This window comes from Lontra canadensis, unplaced genomic scaffold, assembly GCF_010015895.1.
Source record: "Lontra canadensis isolate GAN:19392208 unplaced genomic scaffold, GSC_riverotter_1.0 scaffold140, whole genome shotgun sequence".
NCBI classification, from domain to species: Eukaryota; Metazoa; Chordata; class Mammalia; order Carnivora; family Mustelidae; genus Lontra; species Lontra canadensis.
This window is the reverse complement of record NW_022631134.1, coordinates 3,005,886-3,024,105: the sequence shown is the minus strand read 5'-3', so window position 1 is coordinate 3,024,105 and position 18,220 is coordinate 3,005,886. Positions and strand designations below refer to the sequence as shown.

The following is an 18,220-nucleotide window of genomic DNA, read 5'->3' as shown; positions in this document are numbered from 1 at the left end:
GATGGTGGCTGCCCACAGAGACTCACTTAGGTTTGTTTTCCCGCTTGGGACCACAGACTTCCGTTCTTGCCCTCCACCCACCCCAAACCTGCTGAGGGATTCCAGAGAGCAGAGACCAAAAATCACAGCCTCAAAGGATCAATAACCTATATGGCTGAATATCATTTCCTCTGTGGTATTTTAATTATGACAAAGGAGTAAATCTCTAAGTGGCATTTCAAGTATTGACAAGTTGGTGGGAGAGATATTTTTGGCTTTTGGATCTAAAATCCTGGATCTAAAATCCTGCCCCATACACAGTCACCCAATTTACATCTGCTAAATGGTGGGCTCTGCTTCAACCTATTTATAGAGGAAACTTAAAGCGTCTCGTTTAAAATAAATTATTTTCTCAGGTATTCCTTTAATGGGCTTTAAAATATTATTTGACTTTTTGTCCAGATACCATTTAAACTGATAAAGTTTAACAACTATGTAACTTGTTTTCACCTAAGTATATTTTCATTTCCTGGGACAAAACATACTGGCTCCTCACCTGTTAAATACTAGTTAACTTGGACCACTACATCAAAAAGTAACGGTGAATTTTATGGTGACTAACATAACACAATAAGAAAAAATAAATTAAAAAAAATAAATACTAGTTAAAGACATCTGTCAGGCACTAAAACACTTTTTTGTATATGCAGTATAAACATACTAATTCATTATTAAGTTTTCATTGCCTGAGTTCCATAATTTTAATATTTGTTTTGTGATTATCACTTTATCTAAATATTTAAGTTAGATATGTTTACTGTTTGATTGATAATATACATTTGAGAAAATATAGAAAATGTGAATATTCTAAAAATTATCTTGCAAGTCTATAAACATGAAAACCCTAATAGCACATTTATTTGATTTAACGTACTTATAATATTAATTCAGTTTGAGTTGATTTTCTATCTCCAAATGTGATTTTGAATTCTGATTGGGTGAAGATTTTTTTCATGGCTAATTAGCATCTCACATACAACAAATATTTCATTTCCACTTTCATGTTCTTTGACTTAGGTTAAAAAAACCTTTTACACTAAAATACTTTTCTGTGTCCTTAAATTTTTTCATATCAAGTTTCATCTTATGAAAGTTCCTAATACTATATATAAGACTAAACTTTGATATTTGTAATTAAAACACTAGAAGATTTTGTTTCTGAGGATCTCCTTACCCATTATGAGTAGATTTGCTCCTGGGCGAGTCATTTAACCTTTGAGAGAGACATCCCTATAAGATGTGCTTACTTTGTAGAATTGAGTGAGTGTGTGTGTGTGATTGTGCCCCCTGCACTCAGGATTGCCAGGCATGAGTGTAGTGGATGCCATGCCCCCTACTGCCAGAATCCCCTCTTCAGGACTGAGATACCCACCCCCAGCTGCCACAGCTCTGTTCTAATTGGGGAGTTGCCCTCTATGTAAAGGAACCGTTTCTCCCAAGAACAGGCCCACATCCTGAGGGCAGCCTGCAGCCAACATTTGCTTCCCACTGAGTGGGAAGGCAGGGCTCTCTCTCCTTACTGAGTTCTGGACGACTCTAAAGGGCCGGCCATTCCAGCTCTAGAGCTCCCACCTGAGGCCTCTGTTGCCACTACATCACAGTTCACCTTGACCTACACACTCCCGTTGTCCTCACTCCCAACCAGTGTTGCTCGGAAGAAGGCTCACCAGTATACTTCCTGTGAGTAGATCTTGGCTTCAGAGTCTGCATTCTGAGGATCATAATCCAAACAATGTGTCAGTTAACCTTGTTTCAACATCTTTAATTATATCCACCTGAAATATGCCAAGTACTTTTGTGTGGCTATTTTATGTTCTTCACTGGACCACTAGTAGTAAATCCTGTTTCTGCACAGCCTCTCAACTGTTGGCAACACGCTGCAGTGTCATTTTCTTATTATTGCCTCTTGACAGCGTTGTATCCTGAGGTATTTTGGAGCTTAGGTGTTTGGCTTCTACTCACACACAGAAGAGCTTCCTGGGTGGTCTGCCCAGCAGTTATGGAGAGTTTGGGAACCTGCTGTTCCTCCACAGCTAGCTCTTAACCAGACTTCACAGTATTAAAGGCTGGCTAAAGGCACTGAACTAGACCTTATATAAGTCCTTAAACAGATATGATGAATGATGCCGGGCAGACCTGTCAAAGAACCACATTAGGTCAAAACTCTTTCAGGTCATCTTTCCCCCCAAAGGGTAAGTTTTGGTCACTGTATATTAAATAAAGTCTTTTTAGTACTTTGTTGATATTTTTCTGCCTTCACAAATACCACATATGGATAGTTATGTTCAGTTTGATTTATTTATACCCATAGACACAAATATCGTATTTCAGAAATATTTGCTTAGCTACAAATTTTATTTCCCAACCCTGCTAATACACAAATGAAAAAGTACAATTACCCAGGAATGAACAATAGAAATAGACCATTTCTAACCATGTTCACGGTTACCACTCTGGTTGGAGCCCCCATCATCCATTCTTTAGATGGTGATACTCCCTGCAGTCTGCTCTCTGCCCAGCAGCCACAATGATCCTTTTAAGTTAGATTCTGTTTCTGCTCTGTTCCAAACCCTGAAAAGGTTCTCCACTTCTCTGCCAATCTCTTAACCCTCTGACTTCATGTTACCGTCTCCCTCTATCACCTTGCTCTGATAACACTAGTCTTCTCGCAGTTCTTAGAATATACCGGCCACATCTCTGCCTTAGTTTCTTTGCTCAAGCAGCTCCCTTTGCCTGCAATTCTCTTCTCCCAGCCTATCTGCTTGGTTAACTCTCTCTGCCAAGTCCCAACTGAAATTGGTTGAGACCATTGTTTGTTTCTGTTATTGTCTGCCAACTTCCTCTCTGTCAAGTTTTCCCTTGTACCAAATGGCTGCATGCATTTTTTTTTTTAAAGATTTTATTTATTTATTTGACAGACAGAGATCACAAGTAGGCAGAGAGGCAGGCAGAGAGAGAGGGAAGCAGGCTCCCCGCTGAGCAGAAAGCCCGATGCGGGGCTCGATCCCAGGACCCTGGGACCATGACCTGAGCCAAAGGCAAAGGCTTTAACCCACTGAGCCACCCAGGTGCCCTGGCTGCATGCATTTTTGAGGTCTGGCGGGGGGATACTGAGTTGGGATACATTTAGTTTGGGTATAGCAGAATGTAATTAATGTTTTGCAGTCACTTCCCTGTATATATAGTTCAGTTAGTGCCAGCTGTTCTGATGTGGAAAGAGCTTCCAGGAAGATGGCTACTACCTGCTGGCTATAGAGTATGTTGCTTTCTGTCTATGGACTAGCATGCTTGGCTTCAAAAGTGTGTAGGTGGTGGAGGAAAAACATGGTGTGAAAATAATATAGCCAGCTATTTGTAGGAAATTCTTCCACGTTTTATAGCTCATATTTTAAAGAAATCTGATCAAGTTTTCCCCAAATTTGACATCAATCCTAAATATTTTTATAAAATGATCAACAGAGTCATGAAGCTGAGAGAGATTTTTTTTTAAACATTTTTTAAAAGATTTTATTTATTTATTTGAGCTCAATCCCATGACAAGATCACAGCCTGAGCCAGAACCAGGAGTTGGTGCTTAACTGACTGAGTCACCCATGTGCCCTCTTTTTTTAAAACAATTTTTTAAACAATTTTATTTATTTACTTGAGAGAGAGAAAGGGGGGGGGGGGGTGAGAGGGAGAGGGAGAGAGAATCCAAAGCAGACTCTGCATTGAGCACAGAGCCTGACAGAAAGAAATTTTTCTCATCAATAATAAAAAAAATTTTGATTAACCATGCCAGATTAACAGTGCTAAAGAATTATTCCTATTCTCTTTATAGAAAATGTTACCAAATTACCACATGAAAAGATGATCAAAGACAATTCAGAGAAAACATGTGTTGGATAGGTAATTAATGGAAATATTTTGTAATATTTTTACTATGTGTGAGCTTTTTAATGTGTGTAAATTGTGATTTCTTTTCTCATTTTAAATGAATATTTTGTATCTAGTTTTACATTTGTAATTTTGCATTCCTTTTATTAAAGAAGGCCCACCAAATTCTATTGAGGGTCTACCAAGTTTATATAATTTGGTGGTCCTTCTTTTTTTTTTTTTTTAAATTGAGCTTTATTTTGTTTATTTATTTGACAGACAGAGATCACAAGTAGGCAGAGAGGCAGACAGAGAGAGAGGAGGAAGCAGGTTCCCTGCTGAGCAGAGAGCCAGATGTGGGGCTCGATCCCAGGACCCTGAGACCATGACCTGAGCTGAAGGCAGAGGCTTAACCCACTGAGCCACCCAGGCGCCCCTTTGTGGTCCTTCTGTAACAAAAAGAATGAACAATTAGCATTTAGAAGACCTGGATGTACCCTGACTATACTATATGATTTACTTACTTGTTCCCCAAAAGCAGGAATCTTAGCTCACTGGTGTTTCTTACCTGAGCAGTGCTTGGCATGGTAGGCACTCAGTAAATATTTGTTGAATGAATGAATCAATCAACAACATTACAATAAAACATTGGTGTTAATCTAATTTAATTCTGCTTTAAAAAAGTCAATATTGACATGAAGGAAAATAAAAAGACTGTAGTTCATGGAAAACATTCCTTAAAACTTTTTACTTGTTATAACTAATCATAGAAGTAAATTCTTATTCATAGGTATTTTTTTTTTTACTAGTCATTAGCTACCATGTTTTCAAGAGAATCTGGATGACTATTTTTAAAGGTTCTATTATCTTACTCCTTGGGACCCAAGACTAGCCTCAGTTAGCTTTTTCCATCATTCCACTCCAAGGATTAGAATTTAATTTTAGAGCTGTAGGGAGGTGAGGCCATGCAGAGAGCCACTGGGAAGCCAATACTGCAGTCAGTTTTTCTTAAGCCAAGAATCAGGAAGCAGGAAAATAAAAGACTATTTTTTAATTTTTCTATATTTAGTCAATCACAGAAACTCTGTTTAGAGAGTGCTCTTTGTTTAGACATTGGACGGTAGAAGTAAAAATACTTCTCATGCAAAGGAAGAAAAAAATAAATATAATACTTGGATTTTAGAAAAATGAACATAGTAATGAAGACCCTAAAAATGAGAGGTGAGCCTTAAGAAAAGCAGAATCTCATAGGATTTCAGTTTGGGGAATTTTTATTTTTGTAAAAATACAGAAAACAATACATTATATAAATGACTGATGGACGGCAGCCTTCTTTCACTTAAACACCTGTGCTTTTACTTAAACTCTAAAACATATATACATGTATTTAAATGCCTTTATAGGGATTCTGGAGACCAGAGCCAGCCTTGTTTATTTGTTTGTTTGTTTTTGAGAACACTTCTGGATATAGAAGTGCAGACAGACTTCTTACTGGTAGTGAAGGAAGCAGAGAGCTAATGAAGGTCTTAGGGATTGGCCAACTTCTTTTTGCTTTCTCATTTTGGCAGTAGCACTCACACTGCTCTTTTCTAGAACATAATTTTCTGCACTGTCAATCCACATCTAGCAAGTTTTGACAAAGGAATATTAGTAAGTTCCAAACTGTGCTTTTGTCAATGCTAACTTTGCAGAATGTGCGACGTCCAGAGTTGTGACCATCCCTGCCAAATGTCACAGTTGTTTAAGAGCTCTATTCCAGGTGAGGGCTCTGAAGAGATTGTTGGGAGAATAAGATTTTCCACCCAAATTATTTCCCGTGGGTTTGCAGGCAACCCTAGGTTGGATTTACAAAATTCCTTGCAAAAGTAGAGAGATTTCTTGCCCAGAATTGTGTATGTACTCAGAAAAGAAGTTTTAAAAAAATCTTGATTAACAAAAGATGCTACCGGGTAAAGTATATCAAAGTACCAAGGCTGATAGCTGTATTATCTCCAGGGACTATTAGCATGATAAAAAGCACTAAGTAGAGAAATACCTACAATTCTTAAACAGTATTACTTTTTTTTTTTAAATCTATCTTTCTCTTTCTTTCCTTCCTTCCTTCCTCCTTCCCTTTCTTTCTTGCTTTTTTCTTTCATTTCTGAAGCCCAAAGAAGTGTTATGAAAGCACATTATTTCCCAAATTAGGTTAGGACTAATTAAATAACTCAAAACTGTCTCAAAAGCAGAAGATGGTTTTCTTCCTTTTTAAATAAGATATTTTTCTAGATTATCTTCTCTGGAAATAGCACTAGAGTTAAATACAATGACTGCTCTGATGTGATAGGTGTATCAGAAAGGGAAGAAAAGAACTTTTGAGAAAAAACAAAATAAGCAAGGATTTAACTTAGTCATTAGGCCTCTCTTGGCCTGCTTCTAGTCTTAAGAGCTTTGTGAATGGAATGGCATACCCCATGTGGGTCTGCACTGTGGTTAGGAGATGATGTTCACTCTACTGGATCCCTCCTTCTGAATTGGTTTGTTCGGATATTTTAGACCAGAACTCTTGCTAGCATTTTTCTCAGCAAGTGTTGCATGATGCAATTTTAAGAATTTTGTCTCTATTACTAACAACTGGTTGCATATGTGCACTTAAAATGGGTGACTTCATTGTACTGTTATGAAATAAATCTGTCAGGTTGAATTTCATTTAGTGAGTTCGAAGATGAGGTGAACTTGGATATATATATATATATATTTTTTTTTTTTTTTTTTTTTTTTGAGGAGGCCAACTGCTTTATTGCTCTGGAGGTGGGGCAGGGGCTCAGGAGCTCTTGGTGGGACGGGCCCGCTTCCTCTTCACCATCACAGGCTTCTGGCTACGCAGGATGGCACTGGCTCTGCGAATGGCCGCCATGCGCAGATCTGGGCGGTACTTGTTCTTTCGGATCATGTGCCGGACACTGCTGAGGGTGGCCCTGGCGTTCTTGTTGATGGTGGTCCGCACGTAGGAAGTGGCAGGTTTCCGCTGGCCGGCTCTGCGCTTCAGGACCACCACCACGCCCTTGCCGTCGGCCACCGGCTCCACGCCCACGGTCTTGCGGTGAATCAGCCCGTTGTAGCGGAACGAGTTGCGGGCTTTCAGGTTGTTGGGCTCAGTGCTGTAGGTCTGCTTGTTCCTCTTGATCAGGAAGCTGGAGCAGTTCCGCACGACCATCCACTGCAGGTGGGCCGACATGGCGGCGGCGGCTCCTCTCGCTAGCGCAGCCGGAGACGGAAAGACAACTTGGATATATTTTATTTCTATTTTTAAAAGACTTTATTTTTAAGTCATCTCTATACCCAACATAGGGCTTGAACTCACAACCCTGATATCCTGAGTTGCATGCTCTGCTGACTGAGTCAGCCCATGAGTGCTGATATATTTTACATATAAGTCAAAGATTCCTCATGTAATTCGTGGCTTTATTTTTTTTTTTTTAATAAACATATAATGTATTTTTATGTGGCTTTATGTTTTCAAGAAGGATGAAATTAACCAGCCAATTGGTCGCTAACTGACCTTACTTTAGTGCTTTTTCCATTTAAGCCTCCAATGCAGTGATTTTTCCTTTAACGACCACCTTTCCTTCTATTTTAAAATGTAGGGAATGCCAGTCAGGTTAAAGACACTGAAACTGTAAGGAGAAATAGGAGACTTTCTTACACTAGTCCCGTTGATTTTCATTGCCAATTACTTGCACTTGTTCATAGAGGCAGGCCTTGCTTTGCAGTTTTCCACATGCATGACTTTCAGTTGACACCATACTGTGCAAAGCCAGGACTGCTTCCCTTTATATATGTATGTATGAACATATGTACAAATGTGTAGGTGCATGTATTAATTTTTAATTTTGAATGTGTTTATTTTTCAGATATTTGAAAATGGTAAAGACACTGGCGAGATCTCTGTTTGCATCAGCAAAAAAGACCTGGAGTCTAATAGTCCAACTCAAACTGATGATATGATGGAAAAAGTGAGTTTTCTCTTTGCTTACGGCTATAAATGTCTCTCAGGTTACTTGTAGTTAGTTTAGACAATTGTATCTTTAAAGTTGTTTTGAGAATATTAATCATTTGTTGCTCTGTGAAGATTGATAGTCTCAAACTTGACTTTTGAAATTCTTAGGCTCTCAGCTTTGGAAGAGTATTAACTCTTGGTCCCATACTTAACAATGTCTTAACCTTCATTATGCCTGTATTTGGAAATCTGTCTACATTGGACTCTGGGATTGCCCTCTAGTTTACATTTCGAAAAGAAGTGACATGATATTCAGTGGGAGGGTATGTGCTGGGTTGGGGGTATTGCTAAGCCCTAGACCCTGAGCAACTAGCATACAGCCTTAGTCTTCAGTGCTTATTGCAAGCATATGCAGATGGTTTATGTTAGGCACTCTTATCTTTGCTTATTTTCCAGACAATTGGGACGTTTCTCAGGCAGAACCAACATGTTCAGGGTCTTTATTTTGGGTCTTTGTCTTGCATAAAAGGACAATGAATGCCCTGTTGTTTACAAATTGGGGTTATGCATCCGAGCACACACGAGTGTTTTGGGCTCTGTTCCTTGGCCTTTGTTTAGAGACTTGCTCCCGCCCCCCCTTTCAGTTTGGCACCCTCAAACTTGCTTCTTCCTGGCGGTATCCATTACCTGGCCTTTGTAATTTAGTATAGAGCTAGGAGAGTATGCAAACAACTCTAAACAAGAGTTGTTTAGAATTAGGAGATTTTCATCTGATCTGATCATTGGCTGGGCCCAGGAGAGATGGGAAATGTTACCCTTGATTGATTAGAGAGAGAAGGAGATATATATATATATATATATTCAAATATATATATATATATTCGAATATATATATATATTTTGGTTTATATAAAAATTAAAGACAGCATTTATTTTATCTTATATAAGAAGATATTATTTTGTAGAAAGTTCTTGTGTTGAGTGAAAGCATGCTGAAATTCATCTATGCTTTGCTTTTATATGCAAGTAAATCTGAGGGAAAACTTGAATTAGGGCACAATAAAACTCTCTGTTAGTGAGATTCCCTTGTGATACCCAAGGATGACTGTTCCTTTGGTGCACACTTGTTTCAATCATTAGCCCAAGATTTTTTCACACTCTTCTCAGGTCCCTGAACAAATTCTTATCCTATAAAGGCCTGGTGATGATAGGTTTAGATATAAATGGGTGAAGATTATCACAACTTTTGGTTGCCATAGCCTGGCCCTAACCAATGACCTAGAGATGAAAGATACCAAGGCCCTTACCCCCTGTAGGCTGTTGAATGCTCTTCTTTGAACACCTAAAATGCAGTCTGTCATCAAGTTGAAAAAAAACAGAGATTGCAATGCTACTCCTGTGAAAATGAATTTGGTTAAGTGGTCAGGTGTTCATATCCTTCTGCCGCATACTCCTGTTTCTTGTGTGAACATTTCTTTCTTGCATCAGGCCTTAAATCATTTAGATCTTTCCCCTTTACAAAAAAAAAAAAAAAAAAAAAAAAAAAGGTGATGCCTGTAAAACAAAATCACTGTGATTCCAAAGATGATCAGCATTACAAGTTTTCTGAAATAATAGCAGAGCGACAAAAAATAAGCTCAAGGGCTGAGATCGTGCGGAAATAAATGTCGGCCTTTGTAAAAACAGTTTATAGAATTCAAACTATGTTTGTGGTTCCAATGAACAAAACCGAGAACTATGCAGATTTTTACTGCTCTTGTACTTTGTCTACTATACTCCCAAGGAGAACAGGAATCATTATTTTTAATTCAGAGGACTTAGTTAGGCAGGATGAGAAATACTAACTTTAATGAAATGAAAAATGTGTCATTATTTTCAGCCTTTCTGATGCTCCAGGGTAAAAATCTAGTCAACACAGAGGTGAGGAAAACAATGCAGAGCTAATGAAGTCAGAGACATGGGTGTTCATCTCCAATTACAACAAAGCCTAAATCTTAGGTATTCTGTAAATATAGTTGCTGGTCAAAGAAAACCTTTTACCTGGACAACAGTTTATAGCCAATAAGTGAGGAAACTGAGATATATGGCAAGACTGTAACTTATCTCCTTTCCTCTGAGTTTTGGCATTTAGCTTCTCAAGGTACCTTCAATGGGAATTAATAGAAGGAGCAAAAAAAGCATCCCATATAGCAGCGAGGCAAGAAAAGGCCACAAATGTATCCGCATCCCTGCGGAGATTACAGAGTAATGAGAAATTGAGAGACACAAGAACTGACAAGGGAGAGAAGACAGAAGGCTCAGGGGAGAACAGTGATGGATAGTGTGGGGTGCAGAGTGGGATGGAGCAGAGGCCTAAACATTCAAACAAAGTTGATGGATAAAGAAAAATGTCCTCTAAAATTCCATATGCAACACAGTTTAGTGGGATTTACTTTCACTAAAATGTGCCTGAAATTAGGAAGATCTTGCTGTAACCTGAATGTAAGAGAGAAGCAAACACTGGCAATGCTATCATTTAAAATATCAAATGAGAGCCTTTCATACTTCATATTCCAATTATGGCTTACTCATAACTTGAAAACATTCGTTACTGAAGCAGCTCACAAGCTTTTGCAAGGTTCTTAATTGAACTACATTCAAAGGAGTTCTTGTAGGTAAACAGACATTGGCTGAAAATCCTGTTTATTTTTGCAGTCCTGAAAGTGGTGAGTTGTTCTACCATTGTTATCTGCAGTTTATCTGGGGGATGGGGAGGTTGCTGATTCCAAAATCTGAACATGCTCTGGAAGGATCCGAACAAAATGTGTGGCTCGGACAAGAAAAGCATAACCCTTATCAAAGAGGACTGTTACCGTGTGGGGGAAGCTAAATGCTCTTTCTCTAAGGCTGTCACATCTGCTTTCAGTCCCCGTGCCAAAGGGTCAGAGCTCAATCACAAGCCTGTGGCACCCCCTGCTGGTTAAAAGCCCATGCTCATTTTGTTACTTTACACTGAGCTAAACATTGCCATCATTTCACACTTCTTTTAACATTCCATATGAATTTAATTATCATTTGTTTGGATTCATTTGTTACAGAGTAGAGACAGTTTGTTATAGATGTTCACATTTTACATTACTTCTTCATTATTTTCCCCCAATACCAGTTACTTCTCAAGATTCATCAAAGGCTTCGAGGATCACCCATCAACCCATCAGGTCTAAATTTTTCTTCAATCCGGCTTTTTGATGAACATGGTCAAGAAATTAAGAATCCACTTTTGCTGAAGAATGAGCAGAAAATTTGGGTCTCTTATGGTAAAGCATACAGGTAGGAGCAAGGTGTTTATTCTGTCTATCCTCAACCTTTCCAGGGGCAAGCTAATTTAAAAGGAAAGTTGAGAAGCCAAGTAGCACCCTTTATGAATTTTTTTAAAAATCTTGAATTCCAATAAAATTTCAGGGGCGTTTTTTTTGTGAGGCAGTATTGTTTGTGAGATATGACATTCCTCTCTCTCTTTCTCTCTCTCTCTGACTTTCTGTCTTAATGCCTTGTCATAGTTCTTGAAGTCTGCCTGTCAGCACAGCAAGTGGGATTTGTTCATGTCTGAGTAGTCACCTTAATGATAGCAGATGGAAACGCCACGGGGGGCCCAAGCCCATCACACTGTCATTGTCGCACACTGCCCTGACCTGCTTCCACTCCTCTATTTTTTGTCCCTTTTTAAAGGAGAAATGGATGGTAATTGAAAAGGATCTTAAGCAAGATTTATGAAGCTGTAGACAACATGATTCCCCACTACCTCTCTATGTTTTCACAAATAAAGTCTTAACCTTTTAAGCACCAATGACAGGACAGCTAAAGATAAATTGGTAAAGCTTGTAAGCCCTATCCTATCTAAGTTATATTCCTCAAAAGCGCCTTACATTATCCCACAATAATTACTAGTTATTGTTGAGCATTGTGTAAATTTTTGTAGATTGGTAAATTCCTGCGAAAAATTTTTTGTGTTTCTGGGAAAACAGAAAGGCTGCAGTCTGCAGGCACTGATGAACTGGGCTGTTGTGTGGAATATCTTAGAAATGTATGCATATTTTGACAGGACACATCCAGATGAACTCGGAAACTGCTTGTCAGGAAACTTAAACACACTTTTCTGCCGACTTAAAAATTTTTTAAGCCTCTATTTATCTGAATAGGGAAAGTAGGGGAAAATAACTTCACTTATTGAGTGTAATTGATCGTATATTAATTATAATGAAAATAGCATTGATGGACTAGGAACTGATTGGATTTGCTATATCTTCTAAGAGTCAAGATTTCAAATACTGAAATAAATCTGCTCACAAATTCAGGAAGGTTTTGGAAGAAGTTGGTGGGACTAGTTGTAGATAGTATATTATAAAATTTGATTTCTTCTCTCCCAGGAGAGGGAAATTAAAATGTTTAATAATTTCTTATGCTGTGTAATTTATAGAATTAAAAATATATGTAAGGAATGATGTTTTCTTCCATAGACAGATTTCAAGATATAATTCAGTTACATTGTGAGAATTGTTTTTGTAATGGTAGAACAGTGATGAATTTTACAGTGGCGAGAATTCTTGAATAATTTAGCAAGCTCTTCCAATTACAAGTAAAGGCTTTAATAAAATGTGTGTCTAATAATATCTTCTTAAATATCATCATTAAAGTGAAAGCAATGACTAATTTGATATTTTTAATGATGTTTGTTGGTGACTTTGTCACCAATTTAGAAAAAAAGAAAAGGCTCATAGTTGACATAATGCCAGTTGCCATTGTTTTTATTTAAGGTCTGTTTCCTATTTGATTTTAATTCTCAAATAATTAAATAGAAAAGAAAGTACCTAACAGTATGTAATATGAAAAATCAAATCAGCATAACATTTAATGAGCTCACAAAAATAGTAATTTATAGCCAAATATTAAGAATTCACTTAATTGTCAGCTCCAGAGACTGTTAATGGTGTATTGCATTGTAGTTAAATGTTAAAAAGTAAAAATTGCATGAATGACAATTGGTTGTTTTTCTCAACTAAATACTTTGCTTTTATTATTGAAATTATTTTTAAGAATTACATGTTTTACAACTATCCTTGACATATAAATCAGCCAAATAAACTAAAATGTGCATTTCAGGTGTCAGTATAAGGTATCAACAATAGTGCCATATAATAAGAAATTCACTTATTTCTGGACTTTGTTACTCACTGATATTATAGGTTTTATTATTTATTTGTGCTCAAATTTCAATATTTGTATGATTTTGCATATAGCTTTGATGTTTTATCCATTTTTCAGATCTCCACTTACACCTGTTTTGAGTCTCACCTTTGACCAGGTGACTGCATTTGACAGAGATGGCATTACAGTAGCATATAAAACCTTCTTGGATCCTAATGCTGTTCTGCTACCTGGATGTGACAGGTAAATTAACATGTGCTCAGTTAAAATAATTTGAAATACCTAACTCAGATTGCAACACTAAAAGATGTTCTTTGTACTGTTTTAATAAGCAATTAACTTATTTTATTGGCTTATTTCATGGTATAATGAGCTAGTGTCTAAAAAGTTTTTCAGTAACTTCTCTCGAGTTAAACAAAAAAAACAACAAAACCTGTGAGGCAATGAGCAGACTCAAGTTTCTGCTTTGCAGATGTAACAGTTTTATTTAAAATGTAAAAAATGTTTAGTGGATGTTTCTAAATTAAGAGTTTTGAGTGGTATCATTAAAATATTAAATAACGTTTTCTTGTACGAATGTTCATATTTAAACGTCTCCTTTGATGATGATAAATTGAAAACAAAAGCAATATGCTAAAGAATTGATGGAGTGGTGGGAAGAATAGGAGTTGGAAGATTTGAGAATTAACCCCATCTCTGCTGCTCATGATTTTCCATGAGCTGGTGGGTGTCAGCGTCTTCTTTCTTTCTTTCTTTTTATTTTAGAATTTATTTATTTATTTATTTATTTATTTGACAGAGAGAGATCACAAGCAGGCAGAGAGGCAGGCAGAGAGAGACGGGAGGAAGAAGGCTCCCCACTGAGCGGAGAGCCCAATGCGGGACTTCATCCTAGGACCCTGAGATCACGAAACTGAGCCGAAGGCAGAGGCTTAACCCACTGAGCCACCAGGCGCTCCGTGGGTGTCAGTTTCTTATCTGTAAATAATAAAACCCAGTATTTGCTAAGTGTTGAACACAGTTCTAAATGAATTGGGTAAGGATTTGTTTAATCCTCAAAACAATGATCTTAATCCCATCATTACATTATCTTATTATTACTCCATTTTATAGAGCTTGAACTGAGGCACAGAAGGGCAGAGTAATTTGTCCATTCATAGAACTAGTACATGATAGAGCCAGGGTTCTAAACCAGAGTGTCTTTCTTAAGAACTGAGGGCTTAACAACTACCTAGCACTCTCTACTAGAACTTTCTGTGATGATGGAAGCATATGTTTTGACTACTGAGAACTTAAAATATGACTAATGTGACTGAGGAACTACATTTTTAATTTTAAGTTATATTAAGTTAAATTTAAATAGGTATATGTGGCTAATGGCTATCATATTGGGCAGTCAGCATGATTCTGATAGTATGTTGGATTAGGTGATCTATCTATAAGATCCCATCTATCTTTAATACTTTGTAGTTTAACAATTTATAGCTTTCCTTAATATACAGGTGAAAAGGCTGGATGTAGAGGGAAAATCCAGAGAACCAGAAGTGGTCTGTCTGATGAGGTCACTCAATATAGCTAGACATTGCTAAACATGTCTACAAAGATGAATTCTTTGGTCTTCCTTGGTTGTTTAAACAGTTCTATCCTCCAATGACTGCCTGCACTATCCAGGGAAGACTGGAATGTTTTGTCTTGTTCTTTTCCTTTATAGATAGAAAATAGCTTAGCATACTTTCCTTTTCTTTTTCTAATAAATATTTTATTTCTTTGAGAGCATGCGCACATGAATGGGGAGGAGAAAGGCAAAGGGAGAGGAAGAAGCAGACACCCCACTGTGCAAGGAGTCCAGCACCGGGCTTGATCCCAGGACCCTGAGATCATGACCACCCTAATGGCAAATGTTTAACTGGCTGCACCATTCAGGAGACACCCCAGTACTTTTTTTTGCAGGCATTTCCATTTATAAGAAGATTCACTTCATGTGCCACAATCTTTCCCCAAACTGCTAAATTTGCCCAGACCCTTTCCCCTTCAAGTGTTAGCTAGGAGTTTAATTTTTAATTCATGTATTCCTTCCTAATTTCCCTTTCCTGGGTGCGTTAAAGACTGTTTTTTTGAGTGGTTTTAAGTTAGATCTAGGTCACTAAGCATAACAATATGAAACTACCCTTATTGAAAACAAACTTATTGGAAGATAACTTACATAATTTATAGATCCCCTTTGAAAATCTTTCTATACTCTAACATGCATTATTTGAAATCTTAATAATCATACTTTAACTCATATCTCTCGGGGTATTGCAAAAAATACTATTACCTGTCTCAGAACTGGTTTTTGTTGAATAACATGCCATATGATATGTCTTAACATATAAGTGCTAGCCAGATAATTTTCTTTAGAGTAATGATTAGTGCACTTTTAAAATAAGTTATTTGGGGGCATCTGGGTGGCTCAGTCAGTTAAGTGTCTCCCTTCCGCTCAGGTCATGGTCCCAGTATCTGGCTTCCTGCTCAGTAGGGAGTCTGCTTCCTCCTTTCCCTTTGCCCCTCCACCCCCAACTCGTGCTCTCTCTCTGTCTCAGAAAAATAAAGTCTTAAAAAATAAGTGATTTGGCTGAACTAATTTGGCTGAACCTCCCACTCCCCATTTGTAGTTTGTGTGCCCCCTAGAATGTGCTCCTTTGTAAGACTGTCTAAAAAGTGCCAAAACAATGTGCCTAACATAACCATTTTAAGTATAAAACTATCTTGTATTATTTATAGCCCATGGTATTTAGAGTAAAAGTTAACAGTGAAGATGGTGTCCACTATGAGTGATTCTGTAAGACTGAGTCATTTTTTTGTTTGTTTGTTTCTCTGTTCTTTTTATAATTAATCAGTCATGGAATCCTCCAGTATAATAAATAGTTGCAAGATACAAATTTGAAGTCTTCGTTTCCCAATTATAGATAACAAAACACTTTACAAATTTCTGTTTAAAAAGATTGTGAACTATACATTTGTTTTTCTCTCCCTAGTAGAGTATAAGATATGTAAATTATTATACCAGTAGAATAAAGAAAGTTATAATTAAGTGCATTTTATTTTAACAATAATAGTTAAATATTTTACTTTTCTTAGTTGGGAAGTTTGTGAGAGATTTCCAATTAATTTGAACAGTACCAGTCAAGAGATACCTGATCAATTTGAAAAGGTGGACTTGGAGAACCATTTCCTACAGAACAAGGTCAGAATTCTTTCCTTCTCTTTTTTTTTAATATTTTATTTAATTATTTGACAGACAAAGATCACAAGTAGGCAGAGAAGCAGGCAGAGAGAGGGGAAGGGAAGCAGGCTCCCCGCTGAGCGGAGAGTCCCATGCAGGCTCGATCCTAGAACCCTGGGGTCATGACCTGAGCCGAAGGAGGAGGCTTTAACCCACTGAGCCACCCAGGCACCCCCAAGGTCAGAATTTTTTCTTGTACTTAATAAACGTATTTTATGTGTTGGACAGTCATTCACTGTATGGTGACTGAGTGGATTTTTTGAAGGTTTTTTGAAAAGTACAGATTATTTTACAAATGTTGGGGCAGGTATTATTCTTTACTTCCTGTTAATTCAGCACTTTAAAACTGAACCAATATATAGTATTCCCACTAGAAAAATTTTTACCTGAGTTGTCATTTAAGTGCTATTGCTTAGTATATTTTCTTTATATCTACTGTATTAATAAGTTGGAGTTGTTTTAAAAAGTCTTTAACATGGTTGTTAAACAAGCATTTGATCTCTTTGCTCTGTGGGTCAATGTATTTAAGGAATAGGAGTTCTTTAGAAAACCCAACTCATTACAACCCAATTCAGAAGGTTTGTTTATTAATTTATACTTAGAAATGCCAGTAAAGAATTTTCTTCTTCAACTGAGCTATGAGTAGGGACGTATTTGAAACATGTCTCCAAAGAAAGAATCATAACTTTGTTTTTTTCCTGAGTGGCAGGGTTGTTGTCCATTTCAGCAGCATAAGCTTTAGTTTTTGAACTCATGAAATCAAAACCAAAAGGTACCCACAGTGATAAAGATGCTCAAAGTAGGACTTCCTGTTAAATGGTCTGGGCCCTTTATTTCTAAAAGACAATGCAAAGATCCATTGTCCCAACCTGCTCTTTTCTAATTTCTGTATGACTGTCAGTTTATTATGTCAAAATGTATACTGAAAATATTAGTTGTTTTAAAACACCTGTGAATCTAAATAATACAATTATAAAAATAGAATAAAATAAATAATTATAGTTGACCCCTGGACAATGGAGTTAGGGGTACTGATATCTCACAGTTGGAAATACACATATAATTTTTTTTCCATGTAGAACTTTTCACTGCCCCCAAATTTAACTGCTAATAACCTACCGTTAACCAGAAACCTCACAGAAACAGTCGGTTAACAGGTATTTTACATATTGTATGCATTATGTACTGTGTTATTGCAAAAAAATAAGCTAGAGAAAAGAAAATGTTATTAGGAAAATCATGAAGAAGAAGAAATGCATTTATATCATTGTACTGTATCAAAGAAAATCCACATCTAAGGGGACCCATTTAGTTCAAACCTGTGTTATTCCAGGGTTAGTTGTATTTCTAACCCTGTCAGATTTTGAGCAAATTTAGAAAATAAATTCAAGTTGAGAAATACACAAAGAATTAATGTCTACATTTATATTTTATATTCATCTCTCATTAAGATTTATTTACCATAATTCTGATCCTGTTGGCATTCCTTTTTAGGTTTTGATGTGACATTGTTTCCTGTTCAAAAAAACTTGTAACCCTGCCTGTTACCCACTGAAATTCCAAATCCTCGTCAGACCTTCATTGATCTCCATGGTTCTCTAATCTGCCCCTAATCTTGACTTGCCATTCCAATCTTCTCTTCTTGATCTTTGTACACTACACTACAGTTAGAGCTAGTAAATTGTGCCCTGTAACATGTTCTTCATGTCCACTTGTGCCATGGTATGTGTTGTTCTTGGCCTAGGATATATATACCCCCCACCATTCCCATTCCTTGCCTTTTAAGGCTTTATTCAACTCTTCTTCTTCCATGGAGCCATCTCAGATCCTCCAGAAAGAATGAACTTCATATTATTGAAACTTCTTTTCATCCTTTGAAAATGTTCCTAAAGTTTGTG

General features: G+C 37.1%; 2 protein-coding genes across 2 annotated transcripts in view; one reads left to right on the top strand and one right to left on the bottom strand.

The window, feature by feature from the left end:
- The window catches only part of DCDC1 (doublecortin domain containing 1), a 214,437-nt gene that overhangs the window by 16,010 nt on the left and 180,207 nt on the right, over positions 1-18,220 (top strand). The window contains exons 3-6 of the mRNA XM_032843444.1: positions 7,788-7,889; positions 11,019-11,182; positions 13,175-13,300; positions 16,178-16,283. Coding sequence (XP_032699335.1) covers positions 7,788-7,889; positions 11,019-11,182; positions 13,175-13,300; positions 16,178-16,283 — 498 coding nt within the window. The remainder of the gene's footprint in view (positions 1-7,787; positions 7,890-11,018; positions 11,183-13,174; positions 13,301-16,177; positions 16,284-18,220) is intronic.
- Positions 6,631-7,150, bottom strand: LOC116858589 (60S ribosomal protein L28-like). The gene has a single exon (XM_032843426.1). It carries the CDS (start codon positions 7,109-7,111, stop codon positions 6,698-6,700), a length of 414 nt encoding a protein of 137 aa, XP_032699317.1. The 5' UTR covers positions 7,112-7,150; the 3' UTR covers positions 6,631-6,697.

Coding starts and splice junctions, on each gene's coding strand:
- LOC116858589 (XM_032843426.1), bottom strand. CDS start 7,111: ATGTCGGCCCACCTGCAGTGGATGGTCGTGCGGAACTGCTCCAGCTTC.